The 22,859-nt window shown below is 42.1% G+C and overlaps 2 protein-coding genes across 3 annotated transcripts in view; one reads left to right on the top strand and one right to left on the bottom strand.

The window, feature by feature from the left end:
* The first annotated feature begins 252 nt into the window (after nucleotides 1-252).
* Nucleotides 253-18,742, top strand: ankk1 (ankyrin repeat and kinase domain containing 1). The gene is made up of 6 exons (XM_078559854.1): nucleotides 253-467; nucleotides 2,492-2,783; nucleotides 10,372-10,484; nucleotides 11,405-11,444; nucleotides 13,350-13,425; nucleotides 16,713-18,742. Exons 1-6 carry the CDS (start codon nucleotides 265-267, stop codon nucleotides 18,005-18,007), a joined length of 2,019 nt encoding a protein of 672 aa, XP_078415980.1. The 5' UTR covers nucleotides 253-264; the 3' UTR covers nucleotides 18,008-18,742.
* LOC144670495 (transmembrane protease serine 5-like) overlaps nucleotides 18,743-22,859 on the bottom strand; it is a 44,842-nt gene continuing 40,725 nt past the window's right edge. For both annotated transcript variants that reach the window (XM_078532996.1, XM_078533004.1), the window contains one exon: nucleotides 18,743-21,174. In XM_078532996.1, coding sequence (XP_078389122.1) covers nucleotides 21,151-21,174 — 24 coding nt within the window. In that variant the 3' untranslated portion in view covers nucleotides 18,743-21,150. The remainder of the gene's footprint in view (nucleotides 21,175-22,859) is intronic.

The raw sequence follows: 22,859 nt of genomic DNA, 5'->3' as shown, positions 1-22,859 counted from the left end.
TTTCTTATGTTTTTGAGGGGAAAATTCCACATCAGTCCAGCTGAGTAACCACAGTAAACAAATCAGTGTTTTTAATGGGAATGGTTAGGTATCAAGCTGCCTGCCTTCGATGAAACAACACCCAGCATGATAATTATCTTGTGTTACAACATTCCTGTTTGAAAGGCCTGAAGTTTTATGTGACATTGGATGCCCCGCCCTAGCTCTTGAGCAGGAAGTTCAACTGGCAATAACTTGTCTTTGAAGCTGGTTCCTCCTCTCGCAATGGCAGATGAGCTGAGGGGCCCTTTCCGTCAGCTGCCCCCTGCCAATGTCAACTATTTCACGGAGGACGACTTTGTGTCTTTTAACAAGATCGCGTCAGGAGGGTTTGCAAATGTCTTCAAAGCAAAACACAAACTGTGGAGGCTGAACCTGACTGTGAAGTGCTCCCATTTGTTATGTGAGGAATCCTCTTCATTTGAGAGGTAGGCACAAGCGATTACAGCCAATGGTCTTCTAGCTCTCTAAAGCTCTGGTATCAGAAAACCTTTGTTTGCTTTTTTGGGGGGGATTTATCCTGTGCTTTCACAAGGTTCTCATTGTCATCACGTAGACTGCGTCTATATTCTCTGGAGTTTAGGATGAGAGGTGAGTTTGTTGAAACTATATAGCTTTTAGAGGATATTTCTAGATTGATACAAGGCTGTTTTTCTCTGCTTGTGAGTCTAGAACTAGTGGTCATAGTTCCAGAATAAGGGGTCAGTCATTTAGAATTGAAATGAGGAGAAGTTTCTTCACTGAGAAAATTGCAAATCTTTGGAATTCTCTACCTCAGAGGACCATGGATTCTCAGTCAATGTCTATATTCAAGAATGAGATTAATAGATTCTTGAGCACAAAGAGGGTCAAGAGGTATGGGGGTAGGGCAAGGTAGTGGAATTGAGGTAGAAAATCAGCTTTGATCTTATTGAATGGCAGAGCAGGTTTGAGGGACCATATGGCCTACCCCAGCTGCTATTTCTTATTTTATGGTTTGATGTCCTCAAAAAGAACAGAACACCTCCAACAGACTTTGTTATAGGCTTGAACTGCCAAATTAATTTATTGAATAATAATAATAATACCCATTGGAAAAGATTGGGGCTCTTTTCTCTTTAAAGGGAAGCTGAAGGTTTAGGAAAAGGGTTTGATACAGTAAATGTGGAGACGATGTTTCCATTTGCAGGTGAGATCAGAACTGGGGAACCATAAATATAAGACAGTCTTATAAATCTAATAGGAAATTCAAGAGAAGCTTCTTTAGCTGGAGAGTGGTTAGAATGTGGAGCTCACTACCACATGGGCTAAGTCTAGCATTTGTTGCCCATTCCTAATTGGCCTTGAGAAGGTGATGGTGAGCCACCATCTTGAACTGCTGCAGTCCATCTGAGGCAAATAGGCAAATAACATAATGCCTTTAAGGGGAAGCTAGGTAAACTCATGAGCAAGAATGGAATAGAAGCATATGTTGAACGGAGTACATGAAGAGTGGTGGGTGAAGAACGCTGTACTCACTGACCCCCAGGAGCTTGTTATAAGTGATGCTACTCAAATGAATTTCTCCGCCTACATCTTTCCACTATATCAATCTGTAATATGGCCTATCTTACGGGTGAGGCTCAGTTTAAAATCGTATGAAGGCAGCACCTCTGACAGTGCAGTATTCCCTCACTACTGCACTGGAGTGTCAGCCTGCATTATAAGCTCAAGCACCTGCAGTGAGAGTTCAACCCACAGCCTTGTGACTCAATGATGGAAGAACTATCAATGAGCCAAAGCTTATATCTAATAAGGACTTGGATCACATATGTAATGTAGGAAATGCAGCAGCCAATTTGCACACAGCAAGCTCCCACAAACAACAATCTGATACTGAGCAGATAATTTGTTTTAGTGGAATTTATTGAAGGAAAACTATTACCAGGACGTAGGGGAGAACTCCTCTGCTTTCCTTTGAATAGTGCTATTGGATCTTTTATGTGGAGCAAAAACGCCAGCATAGACCAGTTAGGCCGAATGGTCTTTTTCTGTGCTGTAAATACGATGTAATATTATCTAATGGATAAGTAGGAGACTAAATGAGTGATGCCATAAATATTTATAGTAAACTATGCCTTGAATGGTAAAAATAAGAAATAGTTCACAATCTTTCTCTTAAACGGTAATTTTTTAATTAACTTTTACATTTATATTTCACATAACTTTAGCAAGTAACTGAGCATCCAGATTAGCTGGTCCTGATTTGACCAGTATACACTAATTAAATCCCCTAAGCAGTCGCTTACCGTTGCCTTCTCGAGGGGAATTAGAAATGAATTCTGGCCTTGCCAGTGATGCTCACACTCCATGAATGAATAAAAAAAAAATCTAGGGTAGCCAATATTTCAAGTGTGGCAAAAGAATGATTCATGGTAGGGTTGCTGCAGGAAATTGATAATTATAGCTATCTTTTCTCATTAACTTGTTACAGGAACATGAGCCATCTGGCGGAGGAGGCAGCAAAGATGTTGAAAGTGAAATTCAAGTATATTTTGCCGATATATGGGATTTGTACAAAACCTGCTGGGATTGTAATGGAATACATGGAGAATGGTTCCCTGGATAAGCTGCTGGTCAGGTACACGTTAACTTGGCTGATGAAGTTCCGTATTATTCATGAGCTGGCAATGGGAATGAATTTCCTGCACAGTATGAACCCGCCTATACTTCACCTGAATCTGAAACCTGGAAACGTACTTGTGGATGAGAATCTTCATATCAAGGTTGCTGTGTTAAATGGTCTGACTGAAGTGTATTATATCTGAGATTTTAAAGATATTCAGTGTTAAACAGAGGCCTGCCTTCTCCAGTGGATGTAAAAGATCCAATGTCACTATTCAAAGGAAAGCAAGAGAGTTCTCCCAAGTGTCCTGGTTACATTTATCCCTCAATAAGCACCATTAAAACAAATTATCTGCTCAGTATCACATTGTTGCTTATGGGAACTTGCTGTGTGAAAATGGCTGCCGCATTTCCTACATTACAACTGTGATCCAAGTCCTGATTTGGTATAAGCTTTGGCTCATTGATAGCTCTTCCATCAGAAAGCTGTGGGTTGAAGACCCACTATAGACATCTGAGCGCATAATGCAGGCTGACACTCCAGTGCAGCAGTGAGGGTGTGCTGCTCTGTCACGTGTGCCACTCTGTCACATATGCTGCCTGCATGAGATTTTAAAGTGAGCGTCATCTGCAAGAGAGGCCACATTAGAGATTGATATAATGGAAAGATATAGGAAGAGAAAAGTTGTTCGGGTACTGTTATTTCTAGCCATTTCCCAAGGGCCAGGCTGCATGGTGTTCTTTGATATCAAATGATAGAAGTGGTGCTATTGTAAGAGATGAGATAATCTGCTAAAATTGAAAATCTTACTTCAACTTAACATGGTTCCCTTGTAGCTATCACATGCAAATTATAGCGTAGCTGTGAACTGAAGTCATTAATTGAGAGGATTCAAATTCTGGCAAGTGGTGAGAGGCCACGTCAAAGAGATGCACCAATATTAGTGAAATAAATGTGAAACCATCTCTTTAATGCTGGTGAGCAGAGTTGCCTGTTATAGAGTGGTATGGAGCTGAGAAACAAACTTCCTGCACCTTTCCTAATGATGTCAAAACAATGCCTGCAATAGAACAGAGGCATAATAGGCTTTTACCATTGTGACAACATTTAGATTTAATATGTAAATGTTAAAGGACATATATCTTTTAGATTGCAGATTTTGGATTATCAAAATGGGAAGATGATTTGAGCAGTATGGAACAAATTGAAAGGTCTGTGGTAAGAGGAATCATCAGCTACATGCCACCTGAACTACTGTACAGACCTTCTGGAGTCAAGCATGATGTTTACAGGTAATAATTTAGTGAGACTCAGTGATGTTTTTAAGTTTCACTCTAGAGGCTTGAGTATGTCAGTACAGTACCGAGGGAGTACTGCACTGTTGGAAGTGCCCTCTTTCAGATGAGACGTTAAACCAAGGTCTATTCTGCCCTCCGAGGTGGATGTAAAAGATCCAATGGTGCTATTCAAAGGAGAGCAGGGGAGTTCTTGCCGATGTCCTGCCAAACTTTTATCTCTCAGTTAACATAAATACAGATTAACTATGCAGTATCACGTTACTGTTTGTGGGAGCTTGCTGTGCACACATTGGCTGCTGGATTTCCCACAATACAACTGTGACTACACTTCAAAGCTATTTCATTCGCTGTAAAGTGCTTGGAATGTCCTGAGGTTGTGAAAGGTGCTTTGCAAATGTAATTCTTTCTGTCTGTCCTTTCTTTCTCCAATAAGTGTGTGGCTTGTGTGAGTTTGCTTTACATTTCTCCACTAAATCTTGGCTTCTTGAGTAACTCCTCAGTTACATTTGCTTAGAGAGAGAGAGACAAACCTACAGGTAGCTCAATTCTGTCACTAATACTAGTTAGAAACTAGAGTCATAACACCATTCACCGTTGCTGAATTACAGTCATTGATCAGTCACATAAACAGTTATTATGGAGTTTGTTGATAAAGCTTTCACTGCCTTCTATGTAATAAGTACAGAACATTGCAGAGATCTTAACTTGCAGCAAGTTCCGTTCATTCATCACTGCCGTGCTCGCCAACCTACACTGGCTCACAGTTAAGCAACGCTTTGATTTTAAAATTCTCATCCTTGCTTTCAAATCCCTCATGGCCTAACTCTCCCCCCCCCCCATCTCTGTAATCTGCTCCAGGGAACAACCCTCTGAGTTGTTTGCACGTCTCCAATTATGTCCTCTTGTGGAGTTTTAATCACTCCACCATTCGTGACAGTGCCTTCATTTCTGGAATTGCCCTCCTACATCTCTCTGCCTATTTTATCTCTCTCTATTTTATCTTTAAACTTACCTCTTTGATCAAGATTCAGGCTCCAGCCCCAATATATCCTTATGTGTCTTGGCATCAAATTTGTTTGATAATGCTCCTTGTGAAGCATCTCGGAATATTACGCTATGTCAGAGATGCGACATGACTGCAAGTTGTTGCTGTTGCATTAAAAAGAACTATTTGGTCATTCAACTTAAACTTTCATAACTTGCTTTTCTGTCATGAGGAAACTTACTGGAAACTTTTATTCCTCCAGCTTTTCCATTGTTATGTGGGAGGTCCTGACTCAACAGAAGTCCTATGCAGGTACCACCGTTCCTGAAAGCTCATACATTCAGACTGCTCCTGTATACATGGTAACTGCTAATTCCTTCTCAGAAAAATTCACGAACCTTGGTGAATAGCATGATCCTGATCTACTCAGAAGAAGGTCAATTTTCATTTCCCTCCACTGTGGGCCGATACTGTGATGGACTTGTTCGTTATTATCATAACATTTAATTATGATCACCAATTTTGAAGTGTGCAGCTTTGGTCTCCCTACTTAAGGAAGGATATACTTGTATTAGAAGCAATTCAGAGAAGGGTTTGCTAGAATGATTCCTGGGATGAAGGGGTTGTCTTTTGTGAGAAAGTTCAGCAGGCTTGGCCTATACTTACTGGAGTTCAGAAGAATGAGAGGTGATCTTATTGAAGCAAATAAGATTCTGAGGAGCCTTGATAGGGTAGATGCTGAGAGGATGTTTCTTCTCATGGGGGATTGTAGAACCAGGGAGCGCAGCTTAAAAATAAGGGGTCTCCCAGTTAAGATGAAGATGAGGAGGAATTTCTTCTCAGAGGATCGCTAGTCTGTGGAATCCTCTTCCCCAGAGAGCAGTGGAGGCTGGGTCATTGAATATATTCAAGGCTGAGTTGGACAGATTTCTGACCGACGATTCAAGGGCTATGGGGGTGGGGTGGGAGACAGGCAGGAAATTGGAGTTAAGGCCACAATCAGATCAGCCAAGATCTTATTAAATGGCAGAACAGGCTCAAGGGGCTGAATGACCTGCTCCTGCTGCTATTTCTGATGATCATGAGTTTCTTGTTGTTGAAAGTGGATGATTTTGAATACGTTGTCTGCTTGATTTGTGTTAACATCACAATGGAAGAGACACCTGAAGAGGTTATGCATCACTGCTCCTCAGCCAAGCAATTGATAGTTTATGATTCATGATGCTTCGAGAGAGTTTTATGAGGACTTGTTAATACCCAATTCTAACACATTCATTAAAATAAATGGGTTATTGACTCACTTTTCCAAAACCAATTCAGGGTCATGGGGAGTTAGAGCCTATCCTAACAGGCAATGGGTGCTAGACAGGATTGACTCAGGACAGGACACCAGTCCATCACAGGGCACACTCTCACAGTAAGGGGCAATTTACTGCAGCCAATCTACCACCTCTGTGGGAGGAAACCAGAGCACCACACTGACACAGGGAGAATATACAAACACCACACAGACAGATACCTGAGGTCAGCATTGAACCTAGGTCCCTGGAGCTGTGAGGCAGCAGTGCTAACCAATGCACCACTGTGCCACCCTGGGTTAGTGACTCTCTTACAAAAATGCATAAAGAAATTATATGCAAGTATGTTAACCAGCAGGCTGCCTCAGCAATGAAACCTTCTCAATGCATAAGTAAGAGCTAAAGTAAATCTGTTAATACATTCTCAAAGATCCTGGATTCCATCCAATGACTCAACTGCTGTTTCTTTGTCTCTGGTTCTTTAAATCGTTGAGGAGAATTATGGCCATTTTTCATAATAATAGAGATAAAGAAAGATTTACAGCACAGAAGGGAGACATTTAGCCTATCCTGTCTATGCAGCCATATAAGAGCTATCAATCTAATCCCACCTTCCAACCTTTGATTTGCAGCCCTGCAGTTAAGACACCTCAAGTGCATGTTCAAGTGTTTTTTCAAATGCCTCTCTTGCAGACAGTCTGTATATATATATATATATATATATACACATGTGTGTGTGTATACATATATATATATATATATCTATATCCTGACTCCACTCTACCCCTGTGGAAGTAAATGTCTCTTTATATGTGCTCAAGTAGCCATCCAATCAATGCCCTCTATCTATATGCACTTGTGTGTGTGTGTGTGTATATATATATATATATATATACATATACACATATATAATTACTTGGCTGCTGCTGTACTTGTGTATCTAAGCAATAGTACAACCATTGTTGGTCTTATTTTGATTTTGCAAAATCACAGAATTGTTATGGTGTAGAACGAGGACATTCAGCCCATCGTGTCTACACCGGCTCTCTGAGCATTTTAACTTAGTGCCAATCTCCTCCTTTTCCCCGTAACCCTGCACATTTTTTCTATTTAAATAATCATCCAATGCCTCTTGAATGCCTCAGTTGAACCTGCCTCCACCACATCTCCAGGCAGTGCATTCCAAACCCTGACTACTTGCTGTGTGAAAAAATTGTTTCCCACCTCACATTTGCTTCCTTTGCAAAACACTTTAAAACTGTGCCCTCTGGTTCATGATCCATTTACAAGCGGGAACAGTTTCTCCCTATCTACTCTGTCCAGACCCCTCATGATTTTGGCAACTTCTATCAAGTCTCCTCTAAGCCTTCTCCTCCCCAAGAAAAACAGTCCCAACTTCTCCAATCTTTCCTCGTAACTGAAGTGTCTCATGCTGGAACCATTTTCGTAAGCCTCTTCTGCGCTCTCTCCAATGCGTTCACATCCTTCCTATAGTGTGGCGCCCAGAACTGTAAACAATACTCCAGCTGAGGTCTAATCAGTGTCCTATATAAGTTCATCATAACCTCCCTGCAATTGTACTCTATGCCCCTACTAATGAAGCCTAGAATACTGTATGCTTTAGAAACAGCTTTCTATACCTGTCCTGCCACCTTTAATGACTTATGTACATACACACCCAGGTCTCTCTGCTCCTGCACACCATTTAGACGCAAAGCACCATTTAAGGCAAAACTGACATTGTTGAGTGTCTGAATCATTCTGACTGTTCCTTCTTGTTCCAGGGATAAACACAATGGCTGTGTTTGTTAAAGTGGTGGCAGGAGAGAGACCGTGCCTTAAATTATTTCCGGAGAATTCTCCACAGGAGTGTGCACAGATGGTTGACTTGATGAAGAGCTGCTGGGATCAGGAGCTAGAACGAAGGCCTGCGTTCTCAGGTATGTGATTATTTATAGTGAACCAAAATGCCTTTAAAGGTGTCGTGAAGCCATAGAATGGTGAACATTGGTTACATACAAAATATAGGTCAGGGGTTAGAGAAGTGTCTGTATTTGCCATGTCCAGCTTGCACATGGGAATTCGTAACATATTGTTCTGTGATGACTCAAACCTTTTCCAACCTGCCAACACATTCTTGGATTTCAGTCAACAATTCAACATCTGTTACTAAACAAATTTCAAATAACTGTATTAAGTAACATCTATAACAAGTACCTGTTCCCAGTAGCTCTATCACTGCCTCTTGATTTATGACCAACAACTTTCTTCAGGACCCTTGAACCTGCCATCATGGCCATTTTTACGGGTTTAGCACTGCGCAAGAGCCACTGGCTCATCTTGACTCCTGAGTCTTGCACAGTTGGGGTCAACAAAACCAACATTGCATTTATGTAATAACAGTGTAAAATGTATCAAGGTGCTTCACAGGAGCATAATGGGACAAAAAAAGATACAAACAACCAAAGAAGGAGACAATAGGACAAGTGCCCAAAATGTTGACCAAAGCGGCAGGTTTTATGACATGTCTTAAAGGAAGAGAAAAGAGGGATAGAGAGGCAGGGAGTGAATTCCAGAATTGATGTCCTAGATGGCTGAAGGTACAGCCGTCAATGCTGGGGTGAAGGAAATGGAGAGATCTATGCGATAAGAGTTGGATGAGCACCGAGACGACTAGAGGAACTTACAAAGAAAGGGAGGGGTGAGTCCATGGAGGGATTTGAACATGAGGATGAGGACTTTAAAATTGAGGCATTGTCAGACTGGGAGTCAGTGCCGGCCAGCAAGCACCAGGGATGGAAGTTATAGAAAAGGCAGCAGAGATTTGGATGAACCCTAAAATCAATCTGTCCGTGGTCATTTATTAAGTGGTTGCCCTTAACACAACTGATAAGTTTAGGATCAGAAGCCAGCGGCACTTGAAATGGGTCTTTTTCAGTGTAAAGGCAGCTGTAATAAATCTCATCGCACTCTTATTTCCCGTGCCAGTTGAAGAATTCTGCCACCAGAGCTTTAACTTGCTGACCAGCCGACAGAATATCTACTCACTTAGCCTGAGTGACATGCCATGGGGAAATCAAGCGTTGGTCTGTGTTTGCGATTCAGGTCTTGTGCCACTTTACCAAGCGCATACCGGGTCCCTCTCCACAGAAATTGAATAAGAGAGATGGAGATAGACAGGCAAAAATTTGGGATCAATCATTTCAATTAGGATAATAACTGACATATACAATATATATATATATTAAAAAATCCTCAATATTCAAAAAAGATTTCAAATGCACTCACAATGCCTGTTATTTTCACTAAGGTTGTATGATGATCAATAAGCAATATGAAGATAATGGCATTGAGATAGAAAATCAGCCTTGATCTTAATGAATCTTGGGGCAGGTTCAAGAGGCTGCATGACCTATTACTCCACTATTTCTTATATTCTTATGTGGGTCAGACTTTCCTCAATCCGACTTAACCAATACTGCACTGCAACGAATATTGGTTTCTATTGCATTAGATTTCCTGAGAATCTTATCAGCTCCGCCCAGATATAAACCCAACATGAAACAAACGGAAATCAAAGTAGACAATTGGGCCTGTGGAAAGCACAGACCAGGCAACATCCCTCTTTTTTAAGTCCATCTTTACCTTGCAGAAGTTATGAAAATTAAAGGTTGAAACCATTGAATCCTAATTTATGCACATTATGTGCAGCATGTCTATAAAGGTGTAATCGTTGAAGCTTTCCTATTTGTAATGTAATAGGCACTGGTGCCGTTAAAAAATATAGAAAGGAAAATACAATGTAGATCTCAGTTATGAAGGAAAATTAGCAAAACATTCGCTATAAAATACCAGAAATAGTTAAATTTACACCCAAAGAGAACTGACATAAATGCAGGAAACTCTCTGGTCTTTTGTACGTAGGTGCAGAGCTATGTTAGTGAGTCCAGTGGATGGACATAATTTGAAAACAGTACAAACGACTGAGGAAATAAATGCGTAGCAATGTTCTGCTGTAAGGCTGACTCAAGGCAGTTATGTGTGAATTGCCTGGGAGAAAGATATGATGCAGCTCCACCCCTATACCATTCCTACACTGAAAATTTCCAGGAAATTCAGGCTGATAAATCGATAGGTAGGAAACTAATTTGTAAATATTTTCTTTAGAAATCATTATGGAAACTGAAATGCTGTACATCCTGTTACAATTCCCGGATATTCAAATCAACAAGCCAACAGAAGTACCAAAGTTGGCTTTTCCATCAAGTAGCAGTGTCCAGGTAAGGTGATTTTTTTTTTTCTCATTATCAGTTACTTGGAAAGGGTTGTGCTTGATTGGTGTTAGTATTGTTGCTCTAAATAGAAGGATTTGCAGATAGGGTGAGATGAAGAGGGATGGAATGAGGCACACCGGGAGTGTAATGACCCGCACGGACCAGCTGGGTCAATGACCTGTTTCTGTACTGCAAATTAAGTGGAATTTTATAAACCCGTTTCACTCAGAGTCAGTAAGCAAGTAGAGGGAAATTGCTTCCTCTGGGAAGTGGAGGCGGCAACCAAAGGCCATAGATTTAAAATGTTTGGTAAAACAGGAAATGAGAAAATTCTTCACACAGAGCATTGTTAGGACCTGAAATGCACTACCTGAAGGGGTGGGAGTAAAAGATTCCAACAGAGTCTCCGAAAGGCAATTGAAGAGGACCCACCTACAGGGTTATCAGGAGAAACCTGGTGATTGGAACTAAATTGGACAGCTCTTTCCAAGAGCCGGCACAGGCATGAGGGGGAAATTGACCCCCTTCTATGCTGTAAGATTCTATAGCAAATTGAATGAATGCATTGGCCTGGATCTTCCATGAAGTGGCAATCGCTGGCAGATTGCTGCCCCTACTGTACTTTTCCACTCCCCGACTCTGCCCTGCAATTTTTGGCCCGGTCTTTTCTCAAAGGGTCGTGAATCTGTGGAATTCGCTACCTCAGAGTGCAGTGGATGCCGGGACGCTGAATAAATTTAAGGAGGAGGTAGACAGATTTTTAATTAGTAATGGGTTGAAAGGTTATGGGGAGAGGGTGGGAAATTGGAGTTGAGGCCGAAATGAGATCCAGCCATGATCGTATTGAATGACGGGGCAGGCTCGAGGGGCTGAATTACCTACTCCTGCTCCTAGTTCTTATGTTCTTATGTTCTTCCAAAATGCAGATTGTACAGTTCCACAGAGATCTCCATTACAGTGTATTGGGTCAAGGGGAGGTTGGGACACGCCCCCCTTTTTTGAAGGACTAGTTTTGCACGGTAAATTTAAATGTCCAGTGCGAATGTTAGTGAATGGGTGAATGTGTGGGTGGGTGAATGAGTGAATAGGTAGGGTGACTAGGTTGGTGAGGTAAGTTGGTAAGTGGGTAGGGTGGCAGCTGGGTGAGGTGGCAGGTGGCAGGTGGGTGAGTTGGGTAGATGGGTGAGTGGGTAAATAGGTCAGGGTAGTCGGGTTGGATCAAGAGAGGTAGTCAGGCTGGGCCACTGGGGATATTCGAGTGTTGGGGTTAGTTGGGTCTGGTTGGTGGGGGGGTTAGGTGTGTGGTGGTGGGTTAGCATGGTCAGGAGGGGAAGTTGGGTGGGGGAGAGTAGTTGGGTCTGGTCAGTGGGGTAGACAGTTAGCGTGGTCGGGAGGAGTAGTCAGATCAGGTTGGGTTTGGGGTAGTCAGGGGCGTTGGAGGGATAATCAGGGGGTTAATGGGTGTAGTCAGAGGTTTCGGGATAGTCGGGGGTCAGCGGTGTAGTTGGGAGTTGGTGGGGGTAGTTGGGGGGTATCAGCATGAGTGACTGGGGGGTCAGTTTTGTAGTCGCCCAGGTGTTAGACTAGGATTTTTCCATCTAACATTTCCTGGGTATCTATCGAGGTAAGTATGTCGGAACTAACCGAGTCTCCGACTCTAACTCAGAGTCAGAGACTTTTTTGGAGAGTCCTGGGGAGCAGAGAAATTATCCAGCTGAAGTTCAAACTTCCTGGGTAATTCCCACAGAGGCCAGGAAGTCCCGACACATATCATGGGTTGTACGTCCAGTCTTCAATGATCCGGAGACTAGAAGATCTGGGCCATTGTTTCTGGAATTTATTCTTCTGCTACACCATGATCGAGATTGTGGTTTTGTTTAATTACGGAGAGAGAGGGTACACAGACCAGGCGTTGCTGCAGCTGCTACAGTATTGGATAGCGTAAGGACACAAGAAATAGGGGTAGGAGTATTTCATGCATCCACTTGAGCCTGCTCTGCCATTCAATAAGATCATAAATAATCTTCTACCTCAACTCCACTTTCCCGCCTTGAGTCCTTCAGTGTTCAAACATCTCTTCATTTTCTTCTTCTATAAATTTCTCCCACTTTACTAGGAATCACCACAGTGCTGGCTGATCACCTTCTCCGTCTCCTCCAATCAGTCACAAATTCCTCTTCCAATCCTGCTGCATTTAAGTCTATCATCACTGCATCCTCTGTCTGGTCTTAGACCTTCCTCTTCTCCTGCCAGTCCCACCTGCTTCACTCGCCTCACTACATGGCCTTTCTATCTCTACGATGGATGACGATATCATTTTAATCTCTTCTCGCTACTTTCTTCGATGCTCCCAAAAATCCTCACTGACCCCTTGATATACTGGCTCCCAAGCTTATCATTTTGTCACTCCATACATCCATCTCAGCATGTGCATCTCAATAGTATCCAGCTGTTGTTCCTATCAATCTCAATCTTGAATGTACTCAACATTCACAGTCATCTTAGGTAGAGAATTCCAAAGATTCACAACTCTCCAAGGGAAAAGATTTCTCCTCATCTCAGTCCTAAATGGTTGACCCCTTATCCTGAGACTATGGCCCCTAGTTCTAGACTGTTCAGCCTGAAGAAATAATGCCTCAGCATCTACCTTGTAAAACCCTCAAAGAATTATAAATGTATCAATCTGATCACTTCTTAAACTCCAGAAAGTGGAGTTTCCTCAGCACTGACATTCCCCACCTTGATGTGCACAATAGTTCAGACAGTGAACACTCGGAAGGCAAACAGCAACTTATTGAGTGTAACTTAAGCAAATAAAAGAATAAGAATTTCCCAACAGCTGCTCAACATCTTTTCTCTCCCTCCCTGCAGAACGGAACAATAATCACAGAGATTGCAAACAGTGAATTGCAGGAGTTGAATCTGTTGTCAGAGACTGGGAGCAGTGGTGAGTATATGCACTGTGGGCACATGCTGCAGAATCCAGCTCACTTTTATTGTACCTATGACAACAACCTGAGGCCAGGTGAGAAAAAAATTGCTTGCACCAAGACATCATCGCACCTCCCAATTTTCAGGCTGTATTTATAAGGGACGAATGCATTGTGCTTTGTAAGTGGGCGGGAATCTTGGTACGTGTGGCCGAGTGGAGCAGAGATACTGAACAGGCAGGAGAGAAAAAATTTAACCACAAGCAAAAAAAGACTAAAACAATATTTTTTCAAAAGAGGCAAAACAAATTAGGAGAAAATAAGAAAATGGAGTAAAAAGTGATAGAAGGAAGAGACACCATCGACATAAAATGGCTGCTTCGTGTGGACAATTGGAATTGATTGTTAGTTTGTGACTGATCACATGGTGATGAAGCAGTCACATGGTTAACAGCAGCAAATCAAGAATCTTCAGGGAACACTGCAATCTGACATGTTTGTTCTTTACAACTAGAGCCTAGCAGATGCACAATTTTAAATAGAATGAATTTCGTTTCTTTATTTGCTCTTGGAATGTGAACAGTTCTGGCAGGTGTCATGATGATGTGACGTGTGCATGTGTGATATTAATGTTTAATTTCATTGACTGGTCAAATATATAGTGAACTGCTTTTAAAGGACTTTTAAGAAGGCAAGCCCAGTCATTGAATTAATACCTTCACCCTTATAAATTACAAAAAAAAACCCTGTTATGATCAATCGAGGAGTGGGAAAGAAAAGGGCAAGTGCTGATACATTTCCTCCCCATTTGTAATAGAGGTCACATTCCCCAGCTGCCCTAAGATGATGGAGCTTCTAGTCGCCTATTGTTGCGGCTTGCGAAACTAATCGCGAGGACATGAAGGGCTCCATTTTAACTCATTCAAAACTCACTCGTTTAGATCGATAGGACTGAAGAGTCCAACCATAACCTGTGGACTGGAGTCACACGCGGACTTGATTGGGTTGTGAGCAGCAGGTTCCCCTGTCTATAGGTCATCAGAGAACCAGTCTGGATTTTAAATTAGAATCTGGCAGCGTACATGGCCATTTCCTCGCAACTTTTCATGGTAGGTTTCTGAACCTTCACCTCTGAGTTGCTAGACCAATAGCATAATCCACTAACGCAGAAGCAAAATACCGCAGATGCTGGGAATCCGCAGTAAAGACAGCAAATGTCGGAAATACTCAGCAGTTCTGGCAGCATCCATGGAGAGAGAAGCAATTAAACAAAGAAAAAAAAAAATTAACATTTTAGATCAATGGCCTGTTGAAATGTTCACCCTGTGGACCCGATTTTAACTCTGTTCATGTGAATGAGTTAAAATCTTGGAATACAAAAAGAGCTGCAAATGCTCATCAGGTATGGCAGCTTCTGTGGAGAGAGAAACAGAGTTAAATTTTCAAGTCGAATATGGCTCTTCTCCATAATTTCTAGTACTTTCTGTCTTTATTTCAGATTTCCAGCATCTGCAGTATTTTATTTTTGTTTTGGAGTTAAAGTCTTGCCATGATTAACCACTATGCTGCTATACCGTCGACGTTTCGAGTCCACATGACCCTTCAACAGAACTGAGTATAGTTAGGAGAGGGGTGAAATATAAGCTGGTTTAAGGTGGAGGGTGCTAAACCAGCTTATATTTCACCCCTCTCCTAACTATACTCAGTTCTGTTGAAGGGTCATGTGGACTCGAAACGTCAACTCTTTTCTTCTCCACCGACGCTGCCAGACCTGCTGAGTTTTTCCAGGTAATTCTGTTTTTGTTTTGGATTTCCAGCATCTGCAGTAGTTTTTTGTTTTTATGCTGCTATACCAATCTGCTTATTAATTGTCTACTATAAATTTCCCTAAATATGTAATATATAAAATATATATAGCTCAACAAAAGTAGTCACGGTATGTGTACAATCCTTGTACTTGTGTGATTATTGGCTCTGCCCATTTACTTTGAATGGGCGTGCACAGGACTAGGTTTAGCCCTAATGCCCCTCCAAATCTACTGACACTTACAGTGGGATTTTAAATCATTCAAAACCCACCCATTTACACAGTTTTAAAATTGGGCCCTTACAGTCTAGACTTAGAAGTGCAAAATGACCACTTGGGTGAGGTGTCAAATGAAGGTTGGTGCCAATGAAATCATACCCTAACTTTAGTCAATACCTTAAGGTGTGTACTTATCTTTTCACCTGTGCAAATGGTTGTACATGAATTTATTAGAGATAGATTAGTCCCAAAGTTTGATCTGTAATTCCACATTCATTGGCATAGGTCCAATGCCAGTATCAGATTGAGATGCCACTCAGTGTTGACCCATTTTCACAGGAAATGCAAACACACTCTGAAGCCAGGGGAAGTAAATATGCATTTTTATACATAAATCAATTTTCTTCATTGTGTTAACAAGTATGATTTTGAAAAAGGAGAGGCTAAGGATAAGCCTTCAAGTCACAAAGATGACTCGTCTTACATTTTGCTGAGACAGTCATTAGTATAGCAGAAACTGTTGTGGTTTTCACTTGGCAGCAAAGTGTTACTCAGTGTACAGCAGAGTCAGCCCCAGGAACATTCTCAAGTGTCCCCAATCATGGCAGGAGCTTTAACATTTGCCACTCTCAGCGTTGTGATGGTCTACTCCAGTAACTGCTGCAGAACTATCGTGAACAAGTGTTGGGAAAGTTCCCTTGGTGTTTGAGTTCGGTAGAAATACAAAGGATGGAATTTTTCCCCACATATAGGTTTCACTATACACTGTAGGGCCAGTTTCTAACTCCCAATAACCGGTGGGTAATTGGAGTTAAGATACAGATTAACCATGATCTAACTGAATGAAAGAACAGGCTCGAGGGGTAGAACGTTGTCCTCCTGTTCTTAAGTTCCCTGGTAGTCTGCTTAATGTTCTCCTCTATTCATGTATTAGTTTTTTCAGTCAGTTTGGATTTGAAAGTTCAAATTTCTGTTGCACTCAAAATTTATGCTAAATATTCATCCCAAATACCTACATGAGTTTGTGCTGAACAAAATTCCAGAACACCTTTTCAAATGGTTCAAACGAGTTTACCTACAAAACAGCACCCAGGACCGAGCCAGGAAACTGCTTCCTGCTCCTCGATCCTTCACTTCTGACCTTTGATAATCAGGCAGCGCTAGGGTCAGATACAACACATGGTACAGATTGACATAGTGCAAGTTCCAAATGAGTGACAGATCACAAGCATGAAGCACCATTCAGCTACACACTCTAATTACGTTTTCTTATTGTAGATAAACGCTTCATTGATTTCCGAAGGGAACTTGTGCAGCTCCTATTAGATAAAGACATCAGTAACTTGAAGAAAATATTAAGGAAGGAACATGTCACCCTGAACTTTGTGAAGAACTACACTTTGTTGCACCTGGCTGTTTTTACTGGAGATGTGCAGTTTGTCAACCTTGTACTGAAGAACGGGGGCTCTGTAAATGCCCAAACATCCAGAGGGTTAACACCGCTGATTATAGCCGTACAGAATAAGTTTGTGGACTTGTCCCTGTTACTAGTTGAGGAGGGAGCTGATGTGAATCTAACGGATGAGGACAATTGGACACCTCTGCATTTTGCATCTCAAAATGGGGATGATCGGATTGGCCGGCTGCTGTTGGACAAAGATGCTCAAGTCAACATAAAGGAGAACGATGGCTGGTCAGCTCTCCACCTGGCATCTCAGAATGGCCATGAAAACGTGGTCCGAGTTCTCTTCAGTCGCCAGGCCAATCTCGACCTACAGGAGAATGACAATCGTACATCCCTCCATCTTGCAGCTTATCATGGCCACTATAACATCGCCAAGCTTCTGATTGGGCAAGGAGCTAATTTAAACAAAACACAGGTTGGCCTCAGGACTCCGCTCCATCTGGCTGCTGAAAGGGGTTTCTTCAGGGTTGCTAGGCTACTGGTGAACAGTGGAGCTGATGTGGACTGTCTGGATGACTCTCATGCCACCCCTTTGCATTTGTCGGCACTGAATGGTCACACGGGAATCTGTAGAAATCTCCTGAAACACAGGGCGAATATCAACCAAAAGACCTTACAGAATTGGACGCCTCTGCACCTTGCTTCTATGAAGGGGCAAATAACAACTGTTCATCTGCTAATTGGAAGTTTCTCTGACCTTGACGTTGCTGGAGATTTGGAATGGACTCCTTTGCACTTGGCAACATGTTATAACCACGAGGAAGTTGTCTCAGAGCTCCTCGTCAGCGGAGCCAATCCCAATGTCACTGATGTATCTGGATGGACACCACTCCACCTTGCTGCCCACAAAGGCAGGCTCCCCTTTCTAGTGAAACTACTTGATCACAAAGCCAATGTTGATGCTGCCAATAGATTCGGGTGGACCTCGCTGCACCTGGCAGCCCTGAATGGTAACGCTACCATTGTAAAGACGCTGATAAGGAACAATGCAAACCTGAAAGCTGAAGACATATATCAGAACACACCACTCCAGCTGGCCGTGAAACAACGGAATCAAAGTGTGATCAGTGTACTTACAGGGGAGGAGTTGTCCAAGGCTGATTCATAGCCCAAGATTCATACATTGTACCACTATACCTGACCCTTGAGCTCAATGATATTAAATGCAATAACCAAGGGGATGCGTGGAGAAATAAAGTGCATTAGAAAATAGGTTTTCCATATCTGGGACCCGGACTTAAATTCAGATTGGACTCTTAGATCAAAGCAGCCCCCGCACCCCCCTTATGTGAAAACAGTGTTGGGGATACATCATCCAGAGGGGTCCCAGTAAACCTGTCACCATAGAATCAAACTGCTCATAACAATATGAGTTAGAAGAGACTCCAAGCCTGCTCTGCCATTCAATCAGATCATGCTGATTGTCTCTCTCAACTCCGCCATCCTATCATGCACTATCGCCATAAACCTTGATTTCCTTTGTACCCATAATTTACTGCTTCATAATCTCACATCAAGTGGGTATGAAGGTAGAGAGTTCCATCTTTCAGAATGAGAGTCAAACTGTGAATCTTTTGAGCAATTTTGTTAATGGAATGAGTCTCGACTGTGAAAAGCCTCTAGTTTCTCTCTTCAAGACTTGGATTGAAAATCTCTCCATTTCTCTTCCTTCCCCCTTTTTTCTATCTCTCTGTTTTCTCTCTCTCTCTCTCCTTTAACCCTGCAGACCTAATTGTCCCGCTACCCCTTTGTAGCAGTGTGTACAGGGAGTGTGGGATTGGTGAATCCAGATCAATGTCGGAGAACGAATGAAACAAAAATGGACACATGGGGAGTGAAGGGTAGATGAATAAAAGAGTGGTTTATTCTCAATAAATGTTACAAAGAAAAGTGATAAACAGTTAAAAAGATTACATCAGCGAGGCACCGCACGGAATGGGATGTGCCAAAATTGTACCCTTTTTGGGGAAATACTTGCATTGATTGCTCGGGGGGCTTTTTTATATCGAGGGCAGAAGCACCTTCGAAAGGTTTTGTAGCAGAACCATATCTTTTCAAATCTAACACTAATATTTCTAAATATTAAAATGGACTCAACACTTTTGCTGGAATTTATTAATAAAGTTTGCATGTTTTAATAACAGTCTCTGTTTTCTCTCTCTCCGCCTACAATAACTTGCATTTATATTGAACTGTAGAGTCATTGCGACACAGAAGGAAATCATTCGACCTATTGGGTCATGCCGGTTCTTTGAAGAGCACTTCAGTCAGCCCCATTCCCCCATAGCCCCGCAAGTTTATTTCCCTTAGTTAACTTCCTTTGGAAATCATTGATCATCTTCGCTTCCACCACCCTCAGAGGCAGCAAGGTCCAGGTCATCACCAGTATAGATATATTTATATTTATTAATGTACATAATGTGAATATTTTACCACTAATGTGCGTTTAACGTCTCAAAATGTCACAGGAGCGTAACCAGACAAAAATCTGACACCGAGCCACAGGAAGAGCTATTAGTGCAGGTGACCAAAAACTTGGGTAAAGAGGTTTGAAGGAGCATCTTAAAGGGGGATCAAGAGGTAGAGAGGTCGAGGCAGGGAAATCCAGAGCTTCGAGGTCTGTGCAGCTGAAGGCGTGGTTGCCAATGGTGGAAATCAGGGACGTAAAGGGGGCCGGAATTGGAACGAAAGGAAGCCTTGAATTTGTTCATTGCTTTTCACAACTACCAGACGTCCCAAAGTGCTTTACAACCAATGAACCACTTTTTGAAATGTTGTAATGTAGGAAACAGATTTGGCCACAGCAAACTGACATCAGCTGCAACGTGATAATGACCACTTTTTGTGATGTTGATTGAGGGACAAATATTGACCAGGTCACCAGGGGAGAATTCCCTGTTCTTTGAAATATCACCATTGGATCTTCTGCATTCACCCGAGAAGGCAGGGACCTGGATTTAATGTCTCATCTGAAAGATGGCACCTCTGACAGTGCAGCACTCCCTCAGTACTGCACTGGAGTGTCAAAGGAGCACAGAACTACAGGAGTGGCACAATCAGAGTGGGCAATCCTAGGCTGAGCTTCATCCTACACATTATCAAAGCATGTGATTTGATCCCAGATCTCCATCGTACAGCTGAAACTGAGGACAATTAGCTTCCAACACTTGGAATTATTGCAGGTCAGTTCAAATCAAGTTCTTCCTTGAAAATTTTAACAGTTTTCACAAACGACTAAACCTCAAGACATTTTTCCCTTTTTAATTTTTGATTTCAGTGCTCAGTATGCAATGGATATAAATCCAAGCATGGCACTAAATATTCACCTCCGCCTTCAAATTCTTGCATCATTAGCAACTCTGCATCAAAATGTAAAGCTGATGTTTCTGACTGTCGCTGGTCCTGGACAATGGTTTTACATGTTTGTCCTAAATATTACTAAACTGTGTGGTTTCTTGGCACGGGAAATAACCCAAAACCTTTCATCCGGTGAAATCTTTGCATTTTTTTGTTCAATGCGTTGCTGCCAAACTTTGGTAAAAATTACCTCTCATTGACAGGGCCGTTTTTGGCAAAGCTTTGGCACCAGGCTCCTGCACGATACTGCAGCAACGACACTCACTGCCAGTACACTTGGCCAAAGTGAGATGTATAAAAAAAATGAAGAGGTGATTCATTTTGGCTGCAGTGCCAATTTGCGTGATTTTACTTTGGCAGGCAGTCGCTTAAGATGGCCAACTGAGTGGCACATCCTCTCCAAGACATTCTGCAAAGTCTGCACTGGAAATGGGGACAAACTTGCAAACAATGGATTTGTGAGGTATGCAAAAACTGTCTTTTAATTTTTGATAAGGTAAATGCCAACGTGCTCAGACCCAAGAAGCTAAAGAATGTCCAACCCTGTTTACCTGGTGGGGTTTAGTTGTGTGAAAAGCAGTCTTTTTTTTTTAGAGGAGTTAATCATAGATGCTGTATCTGATGGCATCACGCACTCTAATGTCCCATTATGGGAAAACCAGGTTACTGGACTTTGTTTTTAAAAAAAAACACACAATTGACCTCACTCAGTGAGCCTGGGGTCATAATTTTTTTTGACTACCCTCATATTTAGAGAATAACCCAAACAGATTCTCCAGGTCTAATGCCAGGGAACAGCACACGTGTGAAACCTTCGGATCACTCAAAGTCACGGGCTGCTCCTCTTCCATGCATTGCATTCCGCACATTGTTCAGAAGATTCTAGAATCTTTTCTAAGAGGCAGAGGTGTCCAAACGCTGAGAGAGAGAAAACAAGTTACACAATCAAGATTTTTATTCTTCTATTAGAAACCCAGGAAAAGCAGAAGGCCATTCAGCCCCTTGAGCCATTCAAGGAAACCATAGCCCATCTGCACCGCAACTCCATTTACCTGCCTTAGTTCCAGTGCCCATTATTCCTGATCTATTTGATTGATAATAATCAAAGCTGATCGTTATTCAGAGTATAAAGTCTGTATCAGATTGTGCTGGGGTAGGTTAATTGGTTGATTGGCTAGACTTGAAATATTAATGGAAAAACTTTTCTTTAAAAGAACAGATATGGCTTGGTGTTGATTGACTAGAAGGTCACAGTGATTGTACAGCATTAAAATTGGTGCTCGTACCCTTTGATTAGGAGCCAGGGTAATGATCTGCTTCAGATCATAATTCAATGCTTTATGCTGGAGAATGTGCATCAGCGGGTGTCGGGCAATTGGACAAGGCTCAGCTTCAATGTGAGGCCCTCCATGATCCAACAGCTTCTTTACCGTCACTGTTTGGGGATTGGCCATTTTTGTCAGGTCAAGTCGCCACTGTTTATATTGGGTGTGTCTGTGTGAACAGGATTTGCCCCATATGGGATGGGCGGTATAACCCAGCAACACCCTTGGCTACTCTCTCACCCTCATGAAGCTAAAAATTCCAAGTGAATTTTCAAGGGCCAACTTTTGTTTAATTTCACACATAGGTTGTTCCCTCCTCAGCCGTTACAGAAATCAACCTGAATGCTGCACATGCAATGCAACTCACTTTATTCAAACTGCAGTCAGAACTTACTGCCAATTGTGACTCCAAACCACTTACAGAGAATATACAGCAGAGAAACAGGCCATTCAGCCCAACCTGTTCATGCTGGTTCCGCTTGCTCCTCTGCACATCCTTCCTCATTGAAGTCTGTCAGCATAACTCTCTATTCTCTTCTCTCTCTTATCTAGTTTCCCCTTAAATGCAGCACAATCCACTATTCACCTCACCTAGTTCCTATGGTAGAGAGCTCCACATTCTCACCACTCTCTGAATAAAGGGGATTAGAAGGGTTTATTTTTAAATTTATTTACATAACGTGGGCATTGCTGGCAAAGCCAGCATTTACTCTCCATATATGTTCTGTTGAAGGGTCATTGGACTCGAAACGTCAACTCTTTTCTTCTCCACCGATGCTGCCAGACCTGCTGAGTTTTTCCAGGTAATTCTGTTTTTGTTTTTGTTTTACTCTCCTTCCCTAATTCTCCTCAAGAAAACAGTGGACTGCCGCCCTCTTGAATGCAGCTGAGTTTGCTTGGCCATTTCAGAGGCTGGCCTTACATATAGGCTAGACTGGGTAAGGACAGCAGATCTTCCTGAAGGGCATTAGGGAAGCATCTAGGTTTTTATGACAATCCAGTAATTTCATGGTCACCATTCCTAACGCTAGGCTTTTATTTCAGACTGTTCGAATCCCACCAGTTGCTATGGTGGGATTTGAGTTTACGTCTCCTGATCACTAGTCTCAGTCTCATGAGACCAGTAGCATAACCATTATGCTACCATACACTACTACGTAAGTACAGAGATAGCAGTTGGGTGTTAATGAGATGTTATTCACTCATTTGTCCTTGCATTTAGTGCACCTTAACAAGGTGCAAATTAGCGAGGAAACACAGCAGGTTTTGCACGAAATA

The sequence above is a fragment of the Cetorhinus maximus genome, chromosome 2, assembly GCF_964194155.1.
Source record: "Cetorhinus maximus chromosome 2, sCetMax3.hap1.1, whole genome shotgun sequence".
Classification (NCBI taxonomy): Eukaryota; Metazoa; Chordata; class Chondrichthyes; order Lamniformes; family Cetorhinidae; genus Cetorhinus; species Cetorhinus maximus.
The sequence above is the reverse complement of the archived record's forward strand: the minus strand, read 5'-3'. Positions and strand labels throughout refer to the sequence as shown.

What these genes read in the sequence shown, in the direction of transcription:
- ankk1 (XM_078559854.1), top strand. Translation starts at nt 265, where the DNA reads ATGGCAGATGAGCTGAGGGGCCCTTTCCGTCAGCTGCCCCCTGCCAAT. An exon ending in ATGAGAATCTTCATATCAAG is followed by an intron (nt 2,784 to 10,371) that starts GTTGCTGTGTTA and finishes TATTTTCTTTAG; the next exon opens with AAATCATTATGGAAACTGAA. An exon ending in GTCAGAGACTGGGAGCAGTG is followed by an intron (nt 13,426 to 16,712) that starts GTGAGTATATGC and finishes TTCTTATTGTAG; the next exon opens with ATAAACGCTTCATTGATTTC.